The sequence below is a fragment of the Mobula hypostoma genome, chromosome 22 (genome assembly GCF_963921235.1).
Source record: "Mobula hypostoma chromosome 22, sMobHyp1.1, whole genome shotgun sequence".
In the NCBI taxonomy this organism is placed as follows: Eukaryota; Metazoa; Chordata; class Chondrichthyes; order Myliobatiformes; family Myliobatidae; genus Mobula; species Mobula hypostoma.
In genome coordinates, this window is record NC_086118.1 from 5,094,088 (window position 1) to 5,118,524 (window position 24,437).

The window sequence follows — 24,437 nt, forward strand, 5'->3', positions numbered from 1 at the left end:
GATAGACATGTCAGAATGGGAGTGGGATGTGGAATTAAAATGTGTGGCCACTGGGAGATCCTGCTTTCAGCTATCTGGACTATTCCTCTTCTCACTCTGTCTCTTGCAAAAATGCCATCCCCTTCTTGCAATTCCTCCGTCTTCGCCGCATCTGCTCTCAGGATGAGGCTTTTCATTCCAGGACGAGGGAGATGTCCTCCTTTTTTAAAGAAAGGGGCTTCCCTTCCTCCACTATCAACTCTGCTCTCAAACGCATCTTCCCTGTTTCACGCACATCTGCTCTCACTCCATCCTCCCACCACCCCACTAGGAATAGGCTTCCCCTGGTCCTCACCTACCACCCCACCAGCCTCCGGGTCCAACATATTATTCAACGTAACTTCCGCCACCTCCAACGGGATCCCACCACTAAGCACATCTTTCCTTCCCCCCCCCCCGCTTTCCGCAGAGATCGCTCCCTACGTGACTCCGTTGTCCATTCGTCCCCCCCCCATCTCTCCCCACTGATCTCCCTCCTGGCACTTATCCTTGTAAGCGGAACAAGTGCTACACATGCCCTTACACTTCCTCCCTTACCACCATTCAGGGCCCCAAACAGTCCTTCCAGGTGAGGCGGCACTTCACCTGTGACTCGGCTGGGGTGATATACTGTGTCCGGTGCTCCCGATGTGGCCTTCTATATATTGGCGAGATCCAATGCAGACTGGGAGACCGCTTTGCTGAACACCTACGCTCTGTCCGCCAGAGAAAGCAGGATCTCCCAGTGGCCGCACATTTTAATTCCACATCCCATTCCCATTCTGACATGTCTATCCACGGCCTCCTCTACTATAAAGATGAAGCCACACTCAGGTTGGAGGAACAACACCTTATATTCCGTCTGGGTAGCCTCCAACCTGATGGCATGAACATTGACTTCTCTAACTTCCGCTAATTCCCCACCTCCCCCTCGTACCCCATCTGTTATTTATTTTTATACACACATTCTTTCTCTCACTCTCCTTTTTCTCCCTCTGTCCCTCTGACTATACCCCTTGCCCATCCTCTGGTTCCCCCCGCCCTTGTCTTTCTCCCCGGACCTCCTGTCCCATGATCCTCTCATATCCCTTTTGCCAATCACCTGTCCAGCTCTTGGCTCCATCCCTCCCCCTCCTGTCTTCTCCTATCATTTTGGATCTCCCCCTCCCCCCCCACTTTCAAATCTCTTACTAACTCTTCCTTCAGTTAGTCCTGACGAAGGGTCTCGGCCTGAAACGTCGACTGTACCTCTTCCTAGAGATGCTGCCTGGCCTGCTGCGTTCACCAGCAACTTTGATGTGTGTTAGTTGATGGTAGAATCAGGTTTATTATCACTGACGTATGTTCAGAAATTTGTTCTTTTGTGACAACCCAGTACAACACAAGATATTTTTAAAAGCTGCTATAAGCCAGTCCTGACGAAGGGTTCCAGCCCGAAACGTCGACTGATCGTTTTCCACTGATGCTGCCCGACCTGCTGAGCTCCTCCAGCGTGCTGTGAGTGTAGCTATAATCAGTGCAAAAGAATAGCGAGGGAGTGTTCCTGGATTCATTACCCATTCAGAAATCTGATGATGGAGGGGAAGAAGCTGTTTTTGGAAAGTTGAGTGTGTTCTTCAGGCTTTTGTACCTCCTCCCTGATGTAGTAATGAGAAGAGAGCATGAGCTAGGTGTTGAGACTGCTTAATGATGGACACTTATTCCTGCTCGCCTTTGTATAAAGTTTGTTCTTGTGAATATTCAAGTCTGCCTTTTCATTGCCTTCCAGGGGAAGCTACTTGACTAAATCAATCTACTTGGTGGCATGGTAGTGTAGCGGTTAGCATAACGCTTGTAAGATCAAGGCTGAATTCCTGCTGCTGTCTGTATGTTCTCCCCTGGACTGCGTGTGTTTCCTCTGGGTGCTGCAGTTTCCTCCCACATTCCAAAGATGTACAAGTTTTGGGCACGCCATCTTGGCGCTGGAAGCAGGGCGACACTTGCTGGCTACCCCAAGCTCATCTTGATTGTTGTCTGTCGACACAAACAGCGCATGTCACCATATATTTCCATGCTTTGATATACATTTAACATGTAAAAGCTAATGTTATTTAACCTACCTTTACTCTGCTTATTACCCTGCGTATGGCCAGATTTGGGAACCTCCTCTCTGTCTGCCACAACAGACAGGATCTCCCGGTAGCCACCCACTTCAACTCTGCTTCCCATTCTCATTCAGATATGTCCATACGTGGCCTCCTCTACTACCATGATGAGGCTAAAGTCAGGTTGGAGGAGCAACACCTCATATACCGTCTGGGTAGTCTCCAGCCCCTTGGTATGAACATCGAATTCTCCAACTTCCGGTAATTCCCTCCCCCTCCCTTCCTCTATCCCTATTTCACTCTGCCCCCTCCCTCAGCTGCCCATCACCTCCCTCATGGTTCCGCCTCCTCCTACTACCCATTGTTTTCCTGCCTATCACCTCCCTGCTTCCCCTCCCCCACCCCTTTGTCTTTCAAATTACTGGTTTTTCAGCTGAACCTACCAGCCTTCTCCTTCCCACCCTCCCCCCACCTTCTTTATAGGGCCTCTGCCCCATCCCTCTTCAGTCCTAATGAAGGGTTCCGGCCCAAAACGTCGACTCATCGTTTCCACGGATGCTGCCCGACCCGCTGAGTTCCTCCAGCGTGTTGTGAGTGCTTGTTTGTCAGATTTGGGAACAGTTTCTTTCCAACTGTGATAAGACTGCTGAACGGATCCTGACCCGGATCTGGGCCGTACCCTCCAAATATCCGGACCTGCCTCTCAGTTTTTTGAACTACCTTACTTTCCATTTTTCTATTTTCTATTTATGATTTATAATTTAAGTTTTTAATATTTACTATCGATTTGTAATCCAGGGAGTGGGAAGCGCAGAATCAAATATCGCTGTGATGATTGTACGTTCTAGTATCAATTGTTTGGCGACAATAAAGTATAAAGTATCATCTCTTATAAATAGAGTGCAGGTTGTAACTCTCCGCTCAATCACCTGTGGACCAGCATGTTTTCAATCTATTTTGCAGAACTAATTAATTCTAAGATCTAACTCAGATTTAAACTTAACTAGGATCTATACTAGTCTTTGGCTCATTAACTGACCACTGTAGTTTTTGTGATGCCAAATGACAGCCGCTTTGGGTTAGAAGTGGGTGTGGGAACCCTTACGTAACCTGGGGAATGTCTAATCTGCGAAGAGATGTCTTGTTTGGACGAGATCGAGGTAATTTTCTGTGGTACAGTGTCAGTCAGAACTCAGTGGTACTGGCCTAAAGAGTTTCAACCTGTATTTTCAGTTCCACTCACAGCCAAACTGAAGAGGTTTAGTGCAATTTGACATTTTCTACTTTGTAGCTGCTTTAAACCTGGAATTTCTGAAGCTGGCTGTGGGAATGATTATCTGATGTTAGTTTGGATCACTGATAAAAGTCAATACATTGTCCGATTAATAACTGTTGATCATTATAAGTGAGAATGGATCGAGCCAGAAGGAAATCACTTGTAAGAGGCAGTCGGACAGGTTCTGCAGATTGTTTGGTTAACAGAAACTGAATATGGTTTGTTTCTTGTTTTCAGGTTCATGAATCATTCTACAAATATCTGAAGCCTCTGCAGTCCAAACTCTGAGAGTCTGCTGATAGTTCTTTGCACAAGAAGTTGGACACAGCCGTAGATCAAACTCTGAATCTTTAATTTCAGTCTTTCCAGCTGCTGAGCCATTAGAGTTGCAGTCCTTATCAGCTACAGTCTCTGGAATGAGTAATTCAAGTCACCTCCCTCATCCTGTGCTTTGGTACCATTGTGAATCAGACTTCCTGCCCACTTCACGTCCACTGCCTCACTGATCATAGTGTTGTATGTGGAGTTTAAAGTATGCCCGCAGTGAAACAGCAGAGTTTCAGTTCTCCTCCTCCTCCTCCTCCTCCTCAAAGGTTAAAATTAACACTGGCAGGTACTGGGGACCACAAGGTGTGGATCTGATTTTCACCCTTTTTTTAAAAAAACTTTTTAAATCTCTGCACTTCCTCTTGCATGCTGGATACTAACATGACTACTTGCCCTAGCCTGCTGCATGTCAACATTAGTGCTACATTAGGGGAATAAAGGTTAAAATCAAGAAAGGAAAGCTTGCAGAGTCTGAAGATAGAAGATTGGCATGTGATCTAAAGGAGCAAATCCCCGCCTCCCCACAAGAACAAAGTATTTTCTTGTCTGTGAGCCTTCACTCTAATCATGTCTTTTTGTTGGCAGAATAATTGTACAGTTTTTTTCAATTGTCCTTAAGTTTAAAAGATCCCATTTTTGCCATGTGCTGCTGCTGACAATAGTTGAATTCAGCTTCTCGTACTTCCAGTAGGAAACAACTGCAAAGTCATTAAACACAGTCGATGCAGCAGATGCTGGAAATCCAGAGCAACACACACACACAAAATGTTGGAGAAACTCAGCAGGTCAGGCAGCATCTACAGAAATTAATAAACAGTTGACGTTTTGAGCCAAAACCCTCTTTCAAGACTCAAAAGAAAGAGGGAGGACGCCAGAATAAAAAAAATGGGAGGGAGGGAAAGGAGAACTACCTGGAAGGTGATAGGTGCAAACTGCTAGGTTCTTAACCCTGAAATTGTGATGTTTTTAACTCAGCCATAGATTTGCTGTTTTAAAAAAAAACTGAGTAACTTGACACCATAAGACACAGGAGCAAAGTTAGGCCATGCTGCCCATCGAGTCCCTCACAATCCCATTCTCCTGATTCTCCTCATAACCAATGACGACCTGACTAATCATGAATCAATCAAACTCTGCTTTAAATATACCCATTGACCTGGCCTCCAGAGCAGTCTATGGCAATGAGCTCCACAGATTAACTACCTTCTGGCTAAAATTTTTCCTTTATCTCTGTTCTAAGTGGACATCTCCCTATGCTCTCTGGTGCTAGAGTCACCCACGAAAGGACACATTCTCCACATCTACTTTCTCTAGGTCTTTCAATATTCAGTAGGTTTCAGTGAGATTTCCCCCGTCATTCTTCTAAACTGCAGCAAGTACAGGCCCAGAGCCATGAAACGTTCTTCATACTTTAACCTTTTCATTCCCGGGATCATTCTCTGGATCCTCTCCAATCCCAGCGCATCTTTTAGATAAGAGGCCCAAAACTGCTCACAATACTCTAGGTGAGGTCTGACCAATGCCTTATGAAGTCTCAGTATTACATCTTTGCTTTTGTATTCTAGGTCTCGAAAATGAATGTTAACACTGCGTATGCCTTCCTTACCACCAACAACCTGTAAGTTATCCTTAAGGGAATCCTGCACAAAAACTCCCAGGTTTATTTGCATCTCTGATTTTTGAGTTACCTTCATTTAGAAAATAGTCTGCACTTTTATTCCTTCTACCAAAGTGCATAACCATATACTTCCCTAAACCGTATTCCATCTGCCACTTCTTTGCCAGTCTCCTAATCTGCCTTAGTCCTTCTGCAGACTCCTTGTTTCCTCAACACAGCCTGTCCCTCCAACCTATCTTCGTATCATCTGCAAACTTGGTCACAAAGCTATAAATTCCAACATTAAATCATTGGCATATAACTGTGTACTGGGATTTTCAGAAGAACTTTGACAAGTGCTATATCTGAGGCTGGTTAACAAGTGTGCATATCACAGGATAGATTCTAGCATGGATAGAAGATTGACTGGAGGCAAAGAGTGGGAATAAAAGAAGCCTTTCTGGTTAGCTGCTGGTAACTAGTGGTTCACAGGGATCGGTGGTGAGACCGCTTCTTTTCACATTACACATCCATTGACTCTCCTTTGACTATCCTGCTTGTTATTTCCTCAATGATTTCCAACAGATTTGTCAGACAAGATTTTCCCTCAAACCAGACTGACTTTGGCCTATTTTACTGTGTGCCTCCAAGTATCCCGAACTACATCCTTAGTAATGGACTCCAACATCTTTCCAACCACTAAAGTCAAGCTAACTGGCCTATAATTTCTTTTCTTCTGCTTCCATCCTTTCAAGAGTGGACATTTGCAGTTTTCCAGTCCTCTAGATCTATTCCAGTATCTGGTACCTCCACAATCTCTTCAGCTACCTTTTTCAGAACCCTGAGGTCTAGTCCATCTGGCCCAAGTGCCTTACCTACCTCAGACCTTTCAGTTTCCCAAGCACCTTCTCCTTAGTAATAAGAGCTACACTCGCTTCTACCCCTGACACACTCTAATTTCCTTCACAGTGAAAACTGATGCAAAATACTTAAGTTTGTCCACCATTTCATTGTCCCTTATTACTACCTCTCCAGCTTCATTTACCAGCAGTCCGATATCCAGTATGTACTCTTTATGTATATCTGAAAAAACTTTTATGTTCAATATTGTAGTATTGGCTAGCTTACTTGCACATTTCATTGTTTTGCTCTTTATGGCTTTTTAGTTGCATTCTATTGGTTTTTAGAAGCTTCCCAATTCTCTTCTCGCTACTTCTTGCTATATTATATGCCTTCTCTTTGCTTTTATGTTGTCTTTGATTTCACTTATCAGCCAAGGTTGTGCCTTTCTCCCTTTAGAATACTTTATCTTTGGGATGTAGCTATCCTGTGCCTTCTGAGTTGCTCCTAGAAACTCCAGCCATTGCTTTTCTGTTGTTATCCTTGCTAGTGTTCCCTTCCAATTAACTTTGACCATCTCCTCTCTCATGTCTCTTTGATTCCCTTAAATCTACTGTAATACTGATACATCTGACTTTAACTTCTCCCTCTTAAACCTCTAAAGGTTCTTTTACTTTGAGTTCCATAATGAAATCTGGTTCATTACATAACACCCAATTGAGAATGGCCTAGTGGGCTCAATTAAAAGTTACCCCAAAAAGCCATCTTGAAGGCATTCTACAAATTCCCTCTCTTGGGAATCCAGCACCAACCTGATTTAACCAAACTACCTGCATTAGGAATATCATAACATTGCCCTTTTTACTTGCCATTTCTATCTCTTGTAATTTGCATCCCACATCTAGGCTACTGTTCAAAGGGCTGTATATAACTCCCATCAAGGTTGTTGTGCCTTTGCAGTTTCTAAACTCTACCCACAAGGATCTACATCTTATGATCCTTTGTCACTTCTTTCTAAAGAATTGATTTTCTTTTTTTTTTGCCAACAGATCCACCCCATTCCCTCAGCCTGCAGGCCCATTCTTACAATACAATATGTATCCTTCGATGTTAAGAACCCAGCTATGATCTTTTAGCCATGTCTCAATGATGCCCACAATGTCATACCTGCCAATCTCTAACTGTGCTACAAGATCATAAAACTCATTCTGTATACTGCGTGCATTCAAATGTAACACCTTCAGTCCTGTATTTATTCCGCTTTTTGCTTTTTCCCCCATGTTACACTTCAACTCATCCCACTGACTGCAACTTTGCCTTATCATCTGCCTGTCCTTCCTCAGTCTTATACACAAAGCATTGACTTGTATATCAACTGCCCCATCCTAAGGCCTAGGGGCTTTGGTTCCCATCCCCTTGCTAAGTGAAATTAAACCCTCTCCCAACTGCTTTAGCAAACCTGTCCGCAAAGATATTGGTCCCCCTTGGGTTCAGGTGTAACCACCTCCTTTGTGTACAGGTTATAGTTTCCCCAGAAGAGATCCCAATGATTCATAAGTCTGAAACCCTGTCCCCTCCACCAATTCCGTAGCCATGCATTCATCTGCCAAATCATCTTATTCTTACCCTCACTGGTGCGTGGCCCAGGGTGCAGTGGTAACTAGATTCCATTGTTTCTTCTGCTATTGAGTTTGGAATCCCTCCGTGGTATGCCCTGCTTCCAAAAACAACGTGCGTGTCTGCTTACTGTGTATGTTAAGAATGGGTTTCATTATAGAAACTGCCCTAAGTTCTGTCTCCTTCCAAACGCATCCTTGCAGCCGAGTAGACTTTGACAATTTCAGATACTCTGAGTGTTTTTGGAATCAGTTTCATGGTGCTTTCCAGTCTGAATAGCAACATGGAGGAAATGGGTAAATTTTAAACCATCCTGTCATATGTCCGCTGTCAAATCCAACATTGTAACTGAGTGTGATTCAACATATGCTGCTGCAAATGGGGATGACAATTGGGGGAGAAGGAACAGCTGATGCCAGTCTGCATAGTTCACAGATATCAGTCACATACATTGATTGTATATTACATACATTGTATTAGCTATTTCATTAATATTTAGATTTATTGACTAATTGACTTACCAGGATGTTGCACAGAGATTCCATTTGAAGCCTGTTGGATTTCACAGTGACTACTTTCTCTTGCATTCCTGCTGACAGTGATTAGAAACACTAACTTTTTTGAAAGAGAATCTGGCAGTAGATCTGCATATAGAGCAGGGGTTCCCAACCTTCTTTTATGCTTTGGACCTCACCATTAACTAAGGAGTCCGTAGAACCCAGATTGGAAACCCCTGATATAGAGTAAGAAAAATGAATAGTATTAAAATACTGCAGCTTTAGGCGTATGTAAAATTGTGTTAAATATGTTGATCCAGTATTTTTTGGGGTGAGGAATCAATACAGGTTTTGTTTGACCTGGGCCTTTGTTCTGGTATTATCTATCAAGTAAGTTCAAATATCGCTGTGATGATTGTACGTTCTAGTATCAATTGTTTGGCGACAATAAAATATAAAGTTGATATCAATATACAATCCAGCCCACAGAATCTCATTCCCTCATACCACAATGATTCTGGCTACTGTTTTATTTTCAGCTTTACCTTGTTTTCTCTTTTCTTCCATCCTCTTTGCCACACATTCCTTTCTTGCCACTCTCATTTATTATACTTTAAGGACTGCTGTACAATTTGGAATGAAAACAGATGCTCTTGCTTATCTGAGAGGGATAATCATTGTTAGCAGATGAATTACTCTCCAGTCTATTCACATCTAATTCCTGGGGTGGTAGCCAAGATGAAATTGAGTATCTAGTTACTTCCAAAGTTTGAAGCACAAGGCTTTTTTGTACCCAGAAGCCTTGTGCGTCAGATGGCTGTACTTGCTCAGCATGGGACTTTTACATCAAATTCGATTTCGGTTTGTGTTTTATAGCTCTCAATTTCAATTTATTAAAATTTTTAAATAAATGATGCTTTTAGAATTAACCAGAATTTCTGCCATTAGAGATTGGACTGAAAATCCTAGCACTCTTATTTTGCTCCAGTTACGATGTCTCTCCCAGTCTTAGCTGCCCCACTTTGGACTACTCTGATCCCTGAAGCTGGGCGTGCACTTTTTGTAACCTCTGGGAAGTGAAGGGGAGTCTAGAACTTCAGGCAACCTCGTAACCTTATTAATTCCAAGCTTTATCACAAAACTGAGAAGGGAACTTTGTATACAATGTTCACACCAATGAGTAGACTTGCTGTTCAGCAAGCAGGGTCAGCTGTCTTCACAGATACCAATATTTGAAATCCTTCTGCCACTTGTCCTTAAATTATGATGATCCTAAGGATGATCCTGCAGAATTAATTATGAATTTCTTTGATCTTTTGAAGGGACTGATGTGGTCTGTTGATCCTATGCTGAATTTGTTAATATAATCAGTGCTGCATTTTAAATACAACTTAATATATGTATGATTAATAAAATAGCAGTACAACAGGCACCTTGAGTCTTTGTGAATGTTTACCTGTGACTGAAACCATGGCCCGGGCATGGCAAACAACATCATAACAACTGTCACTGCCTGTGCTGTATATCTTCAGAAAGAAGACCTTTTGCAAGTATTTAATAGCTTTAACATTAATACTTGTGTTTAGGTGTGTGCGTGTTCAATTAATTCTTGTCCACTTTTCATCATTTCCTTATGTTTCTAGAGATGGATAAAGGAATAATGCTTTCAACCTGCATTACCATTTTACATGCTATTAGTTGTTGATTTTAATCCCCTAATTTGGTCTGATCCATCTCTTCCCCTACCCCAGTCTCTGCATGTCCCTTCACCCACCTTCCCCCCACTATTCTCCCCCTCCCCCCACCCTCACTCCCTTTCTTCCATGCTTCACCTTCCTGTCGTATCATCATCATCATCATCATCCAGTCTTCTTGTTGTCCATTTGCCAATCATCCCATCTCAACTGGATCCAGCACTTACGCCATCTCTATTCTGGCCAGCTCCCCTCTATCAGTCCTGATGAATGGTCTTGAAATGTTGAATCGGGACTAGAAGGACTCACTCCATTTTTTGGTTAGAACCTACGTGATACAGGGGTGCAAATGCTTCATCAGAATGTTTAGCGTGTTTTAAGTGTAGGAGATAGCTCACAGATGACTTGCTACCACCAGCACCTATATTTGTTGTCCTTCACCGACTTGTGGCAAGAAGGCCTGGATTCTTATTTTACTATCAGTCAACCTTCTACGTAACCTTTAACCCCACCCCTGTCCTGTCTGGGGGGGAGGGGTGAGTTGCAGTTCAAAACATTTGTCACTATTTTACAGAACTTCCTCCATTAATTAGAAATGTATTTACCTGATCACCACAGCACACATAAAATCTCGTACTTTGAGGTTTAATGTTTGATTCCCAGTGGAGGTTGTAATGTGCTTTGCTGTACCAGTGGCGTGCTGGAGGACTGCCATGGGATGCATTGCAGGGCAGGTAGAATTGTTGCCCCACAGCTCCTGTGACCCAGGTCCGATCCTAACCTCCAGTTCTGTCTATGTAGAGCTTGCATATTCTCTCCACGGGATGTCTCTTGCTACTCTACTTTTCTCCCCAAACCACGGGGACTGGCTGGCGTAAATTGGATAGCATGGGAGTTGATGGGGATGTGGAATGAATAAAAATGGGACCAGTGTAACTTGGTGGATGATGACTGGTGCAGACTCCATGGGCTGATGCATCATTTTTCATATTGCGACCATCTGGTATACTTTCTACCAGATTAGTGGTTGCATGCTGTTAACTGCGATAGCACATGACCTCCAATAAGCCAGTAATCACTGCATCATGTGGAGGAAAGCCTTGGGAAGAATAATCCATCGTTACTTGACCTCCCTAATGTTCTGTACTTAACACAGATCGTGGCCTAAATTGCTCTAAGATACATTTTAATTCCCAGCTCGGGCAGTTCTATACCAGATGTCCACTGGTTCCACAGGCTGGGGCATGTAGCAACCACTGCCAACAATCTACAGCCAACTTGAGTGGGACATGGGCTACCTGACAGCACAGCGAACAATTTCTATTTCATCCTGAATTAGCAGCAGCAATAAAATGTATTCTTTGCACTGGTTCATTAGATCTGGCCTAAAAATGAGCTAATTATGGGAAAGAGATAAGACCATAAGACAAAGGAGCAGAAGTCGGCCATTCGGCCCGTCGAGCCTGCTCTGCCATTTTATTATGAGCTGATCCATTCTCCCATTTAATTCCACTCCCCCGCCTTCTCACCATAACCTTTGATGCCCTGGCTACTCAGATAGCTATCAATCTCTGCCTTAAATACACCCAGTGACTTGGCCTCCACTGCTGCCTGTGGCAACAAATTCCATAGATTTACCAGCCTCTGGCTAAAAAAATTTCTTCGCATTTCTGTTCTGAATGGGCGCCCTTCAATCCTTAAGTCATGCCCTCTCGTACTAGACTCCCCCATCGTGGGAAACAACTTTGCCACATCCACTCTGTCCATGCCTTTCAACATTCAAAATGTTTCTATGAGGTCTCCGCTCATTCTTCTAAACTCCAAGGAATACAGTCCAAGAGCGGACAAACGTTCCCCATATGTTAACCCTCTCATTCCCGGAATCATTCCTAGTGAATCTTCTCTGTTCCTCTCCAACGTCAGCACATCCTTTCTTAAATAAGGAAACCAAAACTGCCCACAGTACTCCAAGTGAGGCCTTATCAGCACCTTATAGAGCCGCAACATCACATCCCTGCTCCTATACTCTATTCCTCTAAAAATGAATGCCAACATTGCATTTGCCTTCTTCACTACCGACTCAACCTGGAGGTTAACCTTAAGGGTATCCTGTACGAGGACTCCCAAGTCCCGTTGCATCTCAGAACTTTGAATTCTTTCCCCATTTAAATAATAGTCTGCCCGTTTATTTCTTCTGCCAAAGTGCATAACCATACACATTCCAACATTGTACTTCATTTGCCACTTCTCTGCCCATTCTTCCAATCTATCCAAGTCTCTCTGCAGACTCTCCGTTTCCTCAGCACTACCGGCCCCTCCACCTATCTTCGTATCATCAGCAAACTTAGCCACAAAGCCATCTATTCCATAATCCAAATTGTTGATGTACAATGTAAAAAGAAACGGCCCCAACACGGACCCCTGTGAAACACCACTGGTAACCGGCAGCCAACCAGAATAGGATCCCTTTATTCCCACTCTCTGTTTCCTGCCAATCAGCCAACGCTCTATCCATGTATGTAACTTTCCCGTAATTCCATGGGCTCTTATCTTGTTAAGTAGCCTCATGTGTGGCACCTTGTCAAAGGCCTTCTGAAAATCCAAATATACAACATCCACTGCATCTCCCTTGTCTAGCCTACTGGTAATTTCCTCAAAAAAATTGTAATAGGTTTGTCAGGCAGGATTTTCCTTTAAGGAATCCATGCTGAGTTCTGCCTATCTTGTCATATGCCTCCAGGTACTCTGTAACCTCATCCTTGACAATCGACTCCAACAACCTCCCAACCACCAATGTCAAGCTAACAGGTCTATAATTTCCTTTTTGCTTCCTTGCCTCTTCTTAAATAGTGGAGTGATATTTGCAATCTTCCAGTCCTCCGGAACCATGCCAGAATCTATCAACTTTTGAAAGATCATTGCTAATGCCTCCGCAATCTCCACAGCTACTTCCTTCAGAACACGAGGGTGTATTCCATCTGGTCCAGGAGATTTATCTACCTTTAGACTATTCAGCTTCCTGAGTACTTTCTCTGTCGTAATTGTGACTGTGCACACTTCTCTTCCCTGCCACCCTTGAGTGTCCGGTATACTGCTGATGTCTTCCTCAGTGAAGAGTGATGCAAAATACTCGTTCAGTTCCTCTGCCATCTCCTTATCTCCCATTACAATTTCTCCAGCATCATTTTCTATCGGTCCTATATCTACTCTCACCTGTCTTTTACTCTTTATATACTTGAAAAAGCTTTTAGTATCCTCTTTGATATTATTTGCTAGCTTCCCTTCATAGTTCATCTTTTCCCTTTTAATGACCTTCTTGGTTTTCTTTTGTAAGGTTTTAAAAACTTCCCAATCCTCCGTCTTCCCAATAATTTTTGCTTCCTTGTATGCCCTCTCCTTTGCTTTAACTTTGGCTTTGACTTCTCTTGATGGTCACTTTGAAGGTCAAACTTGAAGGCAGAGTATGGGGTGAAAGAAAAATGGGGAATTACGTGGGAGGGAAGCATCACATTGACCATGGAGTAGGTTAAAAGGTCAGTACAATCTCGTGGGCTGAAGGGCCTGTACTGTGCTTGTGATTGCATGGTGTTGCGCACAGGATGTGGGTGATAGCTGAATTGAGTCATCACCAGTCGAAATGTTATTTTTGACACCATTGAAACAACACTATACATTCCTGAGAAATCACGAGTCACTGCCTTATATTCCTTAGTGTGATAATGGATTCTGTACTGTCCTCGCCCTTCAAAATAAAGTACTTTAATTAAAAATAAATTTGCATTTATATAAGTCTTCTGTTATCGGAAATGATTTTTTTTATTTTGAAGTCCAGTTCCTGTAGAGAGGGGGAAGTGTGAACCATTTGCGGAGGCAGCAATGAGATTGGAAAATGCAGTGAGGTTTAATCCAACAGCTCACCCGAAGGGGTGTAGAGTTTAAAGTAAATATGGGATGAACTTCCCTTTCTCAACATACCAATAAAATACTGTACCTTGGAAGTGTGAAAATGTAGCATCAAATTTACGTATGTTCCACTTACAGCAAAATTATAAATATCAGATCATTTATTTTTATATGTTGGTTGAGGAAAAAGCATTGCTTGGGATAACTCCCCACCCCCAACGTTCTTGTACATCAACCTGGGAGGACAGCAGTTTGGCCTTGCCCAGCCCAGCCATAGAATCTTAAGCCTGGAATCCAGTCTCTGGAGTGGTACCTACACCAGAACCCTCAAACATAGAGGTAAGTATCCCCTCCTAAACCATGGCAGACACCTCCAGTATAGGGTATATAATGAGTTTATTAAACCACATGTGCACAGTGAGGAGGAACCCTTGAACCAAACCTGCTGATTACTGATGACTCGAGTCACCCACATCCTGTGTGTACCATGCAATCACAAGCTCTCCCCAACCCAATTTCCCCTGCTTTTCTCCCCTTTCCCCCCTCTTCTCCCTTCCTCTCTCTTCCCATCTTCTATATAATGTGTGTATATGTATGTATATATAATATATATATCTTTCTAAGTCTATCTCTCTCCTTTTCTCCACCCACCCCCACCCATTGCTGTGCTGTCACTTTATGTCTTCCTTGTAAGGTCACCTTTTTCACCTTCAGCGTGCACTTACGTCCTTGCCTCTCCATCCAGTTGCAACTTCCAACCTTACCCTGAGGCAATTTCACGCCAATCCCTGCTGTTCAATGTACGGTCTTCATCTTCCACGTGATGGCATCAGCCGCAACCTTCCACCCTTGCAGGAGGAGAGAGGACAGAGCACCGGGGGAGGCGGAGGTGGAGGGTTGCCTTTGGCCTTTCACTCATCTCTGACCCAAGTAGTGTATGGAGCCTCGTGAGCTCCAGCAGTGGCGTGCCAGGATTGAAGTTATTTATTCATTGAGAAACAGTATGGAGTAGGCCCCTCCAGCCCGTCGAGCCATGCCACACAGCAAACCACCGATTTAACCCTAGGGCCTAATTATAGGACCATTTACAATGATCAATTAACCCATCAATCGGTATGTCTGGATTGTGGGAGGAAACCAGAGCACCCGGAGGAAACCCACGTGGGCAAGGGGAAAAGGTACATACTCCTTACAGGCAGTGTCAGGATTTGAACCCAGGTCACTTGTACTGTAAAGTGTTGTGTTAGCTACTATGCTACAACGCCACCCTGTGATGTGTTGAGGAAGCCAATGACATCGACTCGTTATAGTTGGCAACAGATCTCATACCAGTGAATTGCAAATGTTGTCCCGTTACACATCTCCTGGTGTGTTCCTCAGGCTGGTAAGGAGTTTACTTACCTTCTCGGGTGAGGTGCACCTTCCATCTGGTCGAGCTTCTGGTCCGTTGCTTGTGTTACTGGTGACCATTTCCATCCTTTGAGTCACAAGGTGAAGCAGCTCTTGTGCTGATTCGATAGAACAGATATGAGAGATTCCAAGTGTGTGGTGATTCCTTTCAGCACCAACAATGACAAAAACCCTCTCCATGAAGCAGCTGGGAGCAATGAGTATTCTTCTCACACGTCACGTCAATCCCTAAATTACCATCATGGCCACACCTTGGAGACCATAAAACTTAGGAGCAGAATTAGGGTACTCGGCCCACCAAGTCCACTCCACCTGTCCGTCATGTGTGTCCATCAACGCTCCCAACCCCGTTCTCTTGCCTTCACCCCTAACCCTTTGATACCCTGATGAACCAAGAACTATCAACCTCTGTTTTATATATACCCAATGACTTGGCCTCCACAGCCACCCATGTCAATGAATTCCGCAGATTCACCACCCTCTAGCTAAAGAAATTTATTTGTGTCTCTGCTGTAAATGGACATCCCTCTACTCTGAGGCTGTGCCCCCCATTCCATCAATTCCATCATCCAAATGGTTAACATTTAATGTGAAAAGAAGTGGTCCCAAAACTGACCCCTGTCATCAGCAACCAACCAGAGCTTTATTCACAAAGTTGTGGAAACATTCAGCAGCCAACCAAAGCTTTATTCACAGAGTTGTCGGAAGTGTGTGGACTGCAGGAAATTCTGGAAGCATTCAGCAGTTGCAAGGTGATGTGAACTTGTTTTGTCCTTTGCCCAAGACTGATATAGTATCTCCAACCTGAAACATTAGCTCTACTGCTGTCTCCACAGATGCTGACTGACCTGTTGGCTCTTTCCTCTTATTACAGATTTCCAGTACTTGTAGTTTAAAAATAAATCATTGAAGTCAATCAGCCCAGGAGGCAATTAAAATTCACTTTAAATTATAAAATGACCCTCCTAAATGGTGATTGGATCTAGTTTATTAACCTGCCTGTGAATTTTTCTACTTATAAACTTACCCAAACCTCTCAGCTTTTTGCAGATTTATATTCCCAAAGCAACAAGAGGAACAGTCATATCTGGTTCTGCTGCTGACTCTGCCAAATTCTGCCCTAACTCTAATCACATGTTTGTAGATGATGCCACCATAGAGGGCTGGATCTCAGCAACAACAAGGTAAGTGTAGGAAAAAGGCAAAAATATAAGTTGTGTCAAGATACCAAGCTTTCCCTCAATGGAGGAGCTGGTCATTGGTGTCAGGAGGCAGGGCGGAGTACAAGACCCCTGACTGTATCAGTGGTGCTAAGCTTCAAACTCTCAGTTATAAAAATCACTCACAATCTATCCTGGTACAACATGGACACTACCGCCAAAAAAAAAACACATCAGTTGCTCTACTTCTTTGTAAGTTTAAGAGAACTTTGTTATGTCCCCAATAACCCTCACTAATTTTTACAGATGCACCATCAAAGCCATCTCTACCTGGATGCATCACAACTTGGAATGGCAACTGCTGTGCCCCAGCCGCAAGTTGTGGATACAGCTCTGTCACACAAACCAATCTTCACTGCATGGACTCCGTCTTCACTTCCTGGTGACTCAGGAAAATGTCCAACATAATTAAAGACCCCTCCCATCTTCCCACCAAATTTCTTGGTGTTCACCTGGTCTCTCAACACCAGCTCCATAGCAAAGAAAGCCCAGCAGCGTCTCTACTTTCTGTGAAGGCTGAGAAAAGTCCACCTCCCACCCCCACATCCTCACCACATTCTACAGAGGTTGTATTGAGAGCATCCTGAGCAGCTGCATCACTGCCTGGTCAGAAATTATAGACAATAGACAATAGGTGTGGGAGTAGGCCATTCGGTCTTCGAGCCAGCACTGCCATTCACTGTGATCATGGCTGATCATCCACTATCAGTATCCTGTTCCTGCCTTATCCCCATAACCTTTGATTCCGCTATCTTTAAGAACTCTCTCCACCTCTTTTTTGAAAGCATCCAGAAACTTGGCCTCCACAGCCTTCTGGGGCAGAACATTCCATATATCCACCACTCTCTGGGTGAAAAAGTTTTTCCTCAACTCTGTTCTAAATGGCCTACCCCCAATCCTTAAACTGTGGCCTCTGGTTCTGGACTCACCCATCAGCGGGAACATGCTTCCTGCCTGCAGCATGTCCAATCCCTTAATAATCTTATATGTTTCAATAAGATCCCCTCTCAGCCTTCTAAATTCCAGAGTATACAAGACCAGTCGCTCTAATCTTTCGACATATGACAGTCCCGCCATCCCGGGAATTAACCTTGTGAACCTACGCTGCACTCCCTCAATAGCAAGAATGTCCTTCCTCAAATTTGGACACCAAAACTCCACACAGTACTCCAGGTGTGGTCTCACCAGGGCCCTGTACAGCTGCAGAAGGACCTCTTTGCTCTTATCCTCAATTCCCCTTGTTATGAAGGCCAGCATGCCATTAGCTTTCTTCACTGCCTGCTGTGCCTGCATGCTTACTTTCAGTGACTGATGTACAAGAACACCTAGATCTCATTGCACTTCTCCTTTTCCTAACTTGACTCCATTTAGATAATAATCTGCCTTCCCGTTCTTACCACCAAAGTGGATAACCTCACATTTATCCACATTAAACTGCATCTGCCCACTCACCCAGCCTGTCCCAAGTCACCCTGCATTCTCATAACATCCCCCTCACATTTCACACTGCCACCCAGCTTTGTGTCATCGGCAAATTTGCTAATGTTACTTTTAATTCCCTCATCTAAATCATTAATATATATTGTAAACAGCTCCGGACCGAGCTCTGAACCCTGCGGTACCCCACTGGTCACCGCCTGCCATTCCAAAAGGGACACGTTAATCGCTACTCTTTGTTTTCTGTCAGCCAGCCAATTTTCAATCCATGTCAGTACTCTGCCCCCAATACCATGTGCCCTAATTTTGCCCACTAATCTCCTATGTGGGACTTTATCAAAGGCTTTCTGAAAGTCCAGGTACACTACATCCACTGGCTTTCCCATATCCATTTTCATAGTTACATCCTCAAAAAATTCCACAAGATTAGTCAAGCACGGTTTCCCCTTTGTAAATCCATGCTGACTCGGACCTATCCTGTTACTACTATCCAGATGTGTCGTAATTTCATCTTTTATAATTGACTCCAGCATCTTTCCCACCACCGATGTCAGGCTAACTGGTCTATAATTCCCTGTTTTCTCTCTTCTTCCCTTCTTGAAGAGAGGGACAACATTAGCCACCCTCCAATCCACAGGAACTTATCCTGAATCTATAGAACATTGGAAAATGATTACCAATGCGTCCACGATTTCTAAAGCAACCTCCTTAAGTACCCTGGGATGCAGACCATCAGGTCCCAGGGACTTATCAGCCTTCAGACCCAACAGCCTATCCAACACCATTTCCTGCCTAATATAAATTTCCTTCAATTCATCCATTACCCTAGGTCCTTTGGCCACTATTACATCTGGGAGACTGTTTGTGTCTTCCCTAGTGAAGACAGATCCAAAGTACCTGTTCAACTCGTCTGCCATTTCTTTGTTCCCCATAATAAATTCACCCACTTCTGTCTTCAAGGGCCCAATTTTGGTCTTAACTTTTTTTTTCCTTTTCACATACCTAAAGAAGCTTTTACTATCCTCCTTTATATTCTTGGCTAGTTTACCTTCGTACCTCATTTTTTCTCCACGTATTGCCTTTTTAGTTACCTTCTGTTGCTCTTTAAAAATTTCCCAATCCTCCGGCTTCCCACACATCTTTGCTATGTTATACTTCTTCTCTTTTATTTTTATACTGTTCATTACTTCCCTTGTCAGCCACGGCCTCCCCTTACTCCCCTTAGGATCTTTCTTCCTCTTTGGAATGAACTGATCCTACACCTTCCGTATTATTCCCAGAAACACTTTCCATTGCTGTTCCACTGTCATCCCTGCTAGGGTATTGTTCCATTGAACTTTGGTCAGCTCCTCCCTCATAGCACCATAGTCCCCTTTGTTCAACTGTAATACTGACACTTCTGTGTTTCCCTTCTCCCTCTCAAATTGTAGATTAAAACTTATCATATGATGGTCACTACCTCCTAATGGCTCCTTTACCTCGAGGTCCCTGATCAAATCCAGTTCATTGCACAACACTAAATCTAGAATTGTGTTCTCTCTGGTAGGCTCCAGTACAAGCTGTTCTAAGAATCCATCTCGGAGGGACTCCACAAACTCCCTTTCTTGGGGTCCAGTACCAACCTGATTCCTCCAGTCTACCTACATATTGAAGTCCCCCATAACAACTGTAGCATTACCTTTGCGACAGGCCAATCTTAACTCTTGATTCAACTTACACCCTACATCCAGACTACTGTTCGGGGGCTGTAGATAACTCCCATTAGGGTCTTTCTACCCTTAGAATTTCTCAGTTCTATCCATACTGACTCTACGTCTCCTGATTCTATGTCCCCCCTCGCAAGGGACTGAATATCATTCCTCACCAACAGAGCCACCCCACCCCCTCTGCCCATCAGTCTGTCCTTTCGATAGGACGTATACCCTTGAATATTCATTTCCCAAGCCCTGTCCACTTGAAGCCATGTCTCTGTTATTCCCACAACATCATACTTGCCAATTTCCAACTGTGCCTCAAGCATCTCGGATCGCAGGACCCTGCAGCGGATAGTGAGGTCAGCTGAGAAGATCATCGGGGTCTCTCTTCCCACCATTACGCACATTTACACCACACACTGCATCCGTAAAGCAAACAGCATTATGAAGGACCCCACGTACCTCTCATACAAACTCTTCTCCCTCCTGCCATCTGGCAAAAGGCACCGAAGTATTCCGGCTCTCACGACCAGACTATGTAACAGTTTCTTCCCCCAAGCCATCAGACTCCTCAATACCCAGAGCTTGGACTGACACCAACCTACTGCCCTCTACTGTGCCTATTGTCTTGTAATGCCTGCACTGTTTTGTGCACTTTATGCAGTCCTGGGTAGGTCTGTAGTCTAGTGTAGTTTTTGTGTTGTTTTACATAGTTCAGTGTAGTTTTTGTATCGTTTCATGTAGCACCATGGTCCTGAAAAACATTGTCTTGTTTTTACTGTGTACTGTACCAGCAGTCATGGTCGAAATGACAATAAAAAGTGACGACTTGACTTGACTCCTGTCCAGCAGAAGGTGGAAAAGCTTGAGAACAGAAACCACCTAGCTCAGGGATGGCTTCCCACTGTAATCTCCTCTCTCACACTAATAGGTGAACCACTTAATCTCCCAAACTACCTTGTTGTGGTCCTTGCAGTTTGCAGCCTTCTCTGCCCATTCTCTGTACCTGCAATGCTTCCTTTTTAATACTGCGATATACTTACAAATGGCATTATCTGTCTGGATGGCTTTCAGACAAAGTTTTTCCACTGTATCTCGGTACATGTGACAATAATAAACCAATACCAATATGACCAGAATGCAGCTCAGGATACGTTGGTGAAGTTGTTGTGTCCCGCCTTGAGAATCACTGTGGTTTCTTTCGCTTCCTGAGCCCTGCTACAGTACTTCCTCTGTGTCTCTGCTTCTAGATGCGAATCACCGAGTCAGCACGTAGAGTTTGAATGCCGTCCAGCCATGTGTAAAGGTTGGGGGAACCATGCCTCGGCTGGGTTCAGCTGAGCGCCAGCGTGGTGGAAGGAGTACCCGTGGGTCTGCAGGCTGACAACACGCAGGTGAGCTGGTCATGACTCTATCTCCTCCGGCCCTGACGAGGCAGCTGGGCCGGAAACAAGGGCCGGCTCTGCTGCTCTTCCCCTCTCACCCAGAGTCTGGGGGGGGGGTGGTTTAGGCGAAACCGAGTACACTGTCACCCTTCAGTGGCTGCGGTGTACAAAGGCAGAGACCGCATAGAGAAGGTCTGAGGTGCCAGTTCAAATTGCTTCTGGTTCTTGAGGGTTTTGTTGGGTTTGTTTCGGGGGTGGAGGATGAGGAGGAGATTTTGCTCCAGGAACTGTTTTAAGCACCGGGCCAGTGCTGAGCACAGAAATTAGGCCCAGGATTACTTCCCCTCCTCCAGTATATTCCCCTTTCCCTGTGCAGAGCTGTTAAACTCAGGAATCGGACTCACTTCAGGCTGCTGTGCTCAAGGAGAAGCAGGTCTTCTTCCAATCCCAATCAACTTCAGCCTGACTACAGCCTGCAACAAATCCCTCCGGTTGGTCCAGGAACACCTCCACCCTTTAAACTTTTCCTGATTGCCCTCTGCCTTTGAAACACTGGGTCCTTATCCCCTTGGGAGCATTTCTGACTTCAGAACACCGAGGGCTGTGTTCTTCAGGGAGGGTTGGAGAATGAATCTGGAGGCAAGTTAGTCCGTGTAGTACATGGCACCAGAATCAAAATCAGGCTTAATACCACCGGCATGTCGTGAAATTCGTTAACTTAGCAGCAGCAGTACAACAAAATACACGATAATATAGAACCATAGAACATTACAGCACAGAAACAGGCCTTTTGGCCCTTCTTGGCCGTGCCGAACTATTTTTCTGCCGAGTCCCACTGACCTGCACCTGGACCATATCTCTCCATACACCTCTCACCATGTAGCTGTCCAAGTTTTTCTTAAATGTTAAAAATGAACCCGCATTTACCATTTCATCTGGCAGCTCATTCCACACTCCCACCACTCTCTGTGTGAAGAAGACGCCCTAATGTTCCCTTTAAACTTTTCCCCCATCACCCTTAACCCATGCCCTCTGGTTTTTTTCTCCCCTTGCCTCAGTGGAAAAAGCCTGCTTGCATTCACTCTATCTATACCCATCATAATTTTATATACCTCTATCAAATCTCCCCTCATTCTTCTACGCTCCAGGGAATAAAGTCCTAGCCTATTCAACTTTTCTCTGTAACTGAGTTTCTCAAGTCCCGGCAACATCCTTGTAAACCTTCTCTGCACTCTTTCAACCTTATCTATATCCTTCCTGTAATTTGGTGACCAAAACTGAACACAATACTCCAGATTCGGCCTCACCAATGCCTTATACAACCTCATCATAACATTCCAACTCTTATACTCAATACTTTGATTTATAAAGGCCAATGTACCAAAAGCTCTCTTTACGACCCTATCTACCTGTGACGCCACTTTTAGGGAATTTTGTATCTGTATTCCCAGATCCCTCTATTCTACTGCACTCCTCAGTGCCTTACCATTAACCCTGTATGTTCTACCTTGGTTTGTCCTTCCAAAGTGCAATACCTCACACTTGTCAGTATTAAACTCCATCTGCCATTTTTCAGCCCATTTTTCCAGCTGGTTCAAATCCCTCTGCAGGCTCTGAAAACCTTCCTCACTGTCTACTACACCTCCAATCTTTGTATCATCAGCAAATTTGCTGATCCAATTTACCACATTATCATCCAGATCATTGATATAGATGACAAATAACAATGGACCCAGCACTGATCCCTGTGGCACACCACTAGTCACAGGCCTCCAGTCTGAGAAGCAATTCTCTACCACCACTCTCTGGCTTCTTCCATCGAGCCAATGTCTAATCCAATTTACCACCTCTCCATGTATACCTAGCGACTGAATTTTCCTAACTAACCTCCCATGCGGGACCTTGTCAAAGGCCTTACTGAAGTATAGATTCAAAGTCCATTTAGGAATGGGATGGCAGAGGGGAAGAAGCTGTTCCTGAATCGCTGAGTGTGTGCCTTCAGGCCTCTGTACCTGCTACCTGATGGTAACAGTGAGAAAAGGGCATGTCCTGGGTGATGTGAGTCCTTCATAATGGATGTGGCCTTTCTGAGGCACCGCTCCTTGAAGATATCTTGGATACTGCGGAGGCAAGTACCCAGGATGGAGCTGTCTAATTTTACAACTTTATGTAGCTTCTCTCGGTCCTGTGCAGTAGCTGTCCCTCGTAGCAGACAGTGACGCAGCCTGTCAGAATGCTCTCCACAGCACGTCCGTAGAAGTTCTTAATCCTAAGAAGGCATCTGAGCCTTATCAGGCAGATAATTGTGGCTTCTAATTCAGCTTTTGTGTCTTGGTCCCAGTGGGGAATGTTACCTTTCAGGTGAAATGTTAAACAGATGCCCCGCCTGCCCTCACCAGTCTCAAAGAAATGCTGAGTTCTTCCCTGTCACTTGGCACGGAGTCCTTGCTAAACTAATTATCAGTTGAGCAGATATCTGATTGTCATCACACTGCTGTCTGTGGGAGTCCCCTGGTTCCAATCTGACAATAATGCCTACATTTCACAAGATGTCGAGCACCAGGCAATATCCTCAGTATTGGAAGGTACTCATTCCAGTGACCAGATCAACCTGGCTTTGACAGGTCTGACTGTCAGATCCAATAAGCTGGAAATCCAATATATTGTTTAACATTGGAGGTTTTCCAGCAAGCATTCAAGCAAAAAGGAAATGGTTCTCATGGATATAGAGGAGAGTTGTGTGTGGTGCTGTTAGAGTTGGATTTGTACTTCCGCAGTTCCCCCACATGATTTTGGATATCTAAACAGTGAGGTCAAACTCAAGTTTACTGTCATATGCACAAGCACAGCTGCAAAACAAAACTTACCTGCCACAGTATCTCAGGCACATTGCATCATTGTTCACAAGGAAAACAAGTCTTTCACACTTTTTACAAGAAAGAACACATTTTGAACAAAAAAGTCAATTTTAGTGCAAATTGATCAATATCATCATAGTGTTTGCTGAAGTGAGGTGATTAACATTTGCCATTTGGTTCAACAATTGAATGGTTGATGGGAAGTTGGTGTGGGACTTTAGGCTTCTGTACCTCCCTCTCAGTGGTAGCTGTGAGAAGATGGTATGGTCCGGGTGGTGGGGATCTCTGATGATGGACGAAGATTTCTTGGGGAAGCACCTCGTGCATGGAACCAGTGATGGGAAGGGATATGTCTGTGATGTATTGAGCTGAGCCAGCTACTCTCTTTAGCTTGTTGCATTGCAGTTGCTGTACTGGACCATGCTGCACCATTCAGGCCAAACCCCCTTAACCTCTCCAGAAAGTAAAGACACTGCTGCACCTTGCTATGATTGTATACGTGCTGGGCTTTCCGGCTGTGAGTGTTGTCAGTGTTTGGAAACAGTGGACTGTCAAAGGGATGTGTGTGCATCGAGAGAAA

At 44.3% G+C, this 24,437-nt stretch overlaps 2 protein-coding genes across 6 annotated transcripts in view; both read left to right on the forward strand.

The window, feature by feature from the left end:
* The window catches only part of acox1 (acyl-CoA oxidase 1, palmitoyl), a 71,828-nt gene extending 62,121 nt beyond the window's left edge, over nucleotides 1-9,707 (forward strand). Inside the window, exon 14 of the mRNA XM_063030926.1 lies at nucleotides 3,616-9,707. Within this exon, the coding sequence (XP_062886996.1) occupies nucleotides 3,616-3,666 (51 nt within the window). The 3' untranslated portion in view covers nucleotides 3,667-9,707. The remainder of the gene's footprint in view (nucleotides 1-3,615) is intronic.
* A 6,601-nt stretch (nucleotides 9,708-16,308) lies between these two features.
* pik3cg (phosphatidylinositol-4,5-bisphosphate 3-kinase, catalytic subunit gamma) overlaps nucleotides 16,309-24,437 on the forward strand; it is a 111,943-nt gene continuing 103,814 nt past the window's right edge. For 4 of the 5 annotated variants that reach the window (XR_010015836.1, XR_010015837.1, XM_063030930.1 and 1 more), the window contains exon 1: nucleotides 20,848-21,008. The gene's annotated coding sequence lies outside the window, so the exon portion shown is untranslated. Of the gene's footprint in view, nucleotides 16,448-20,847; nucleotides 21,009-24,437 lie in introns of those variants that run through there. The other variant, XM_063030927.1, reaches the window with a different exon arrangement.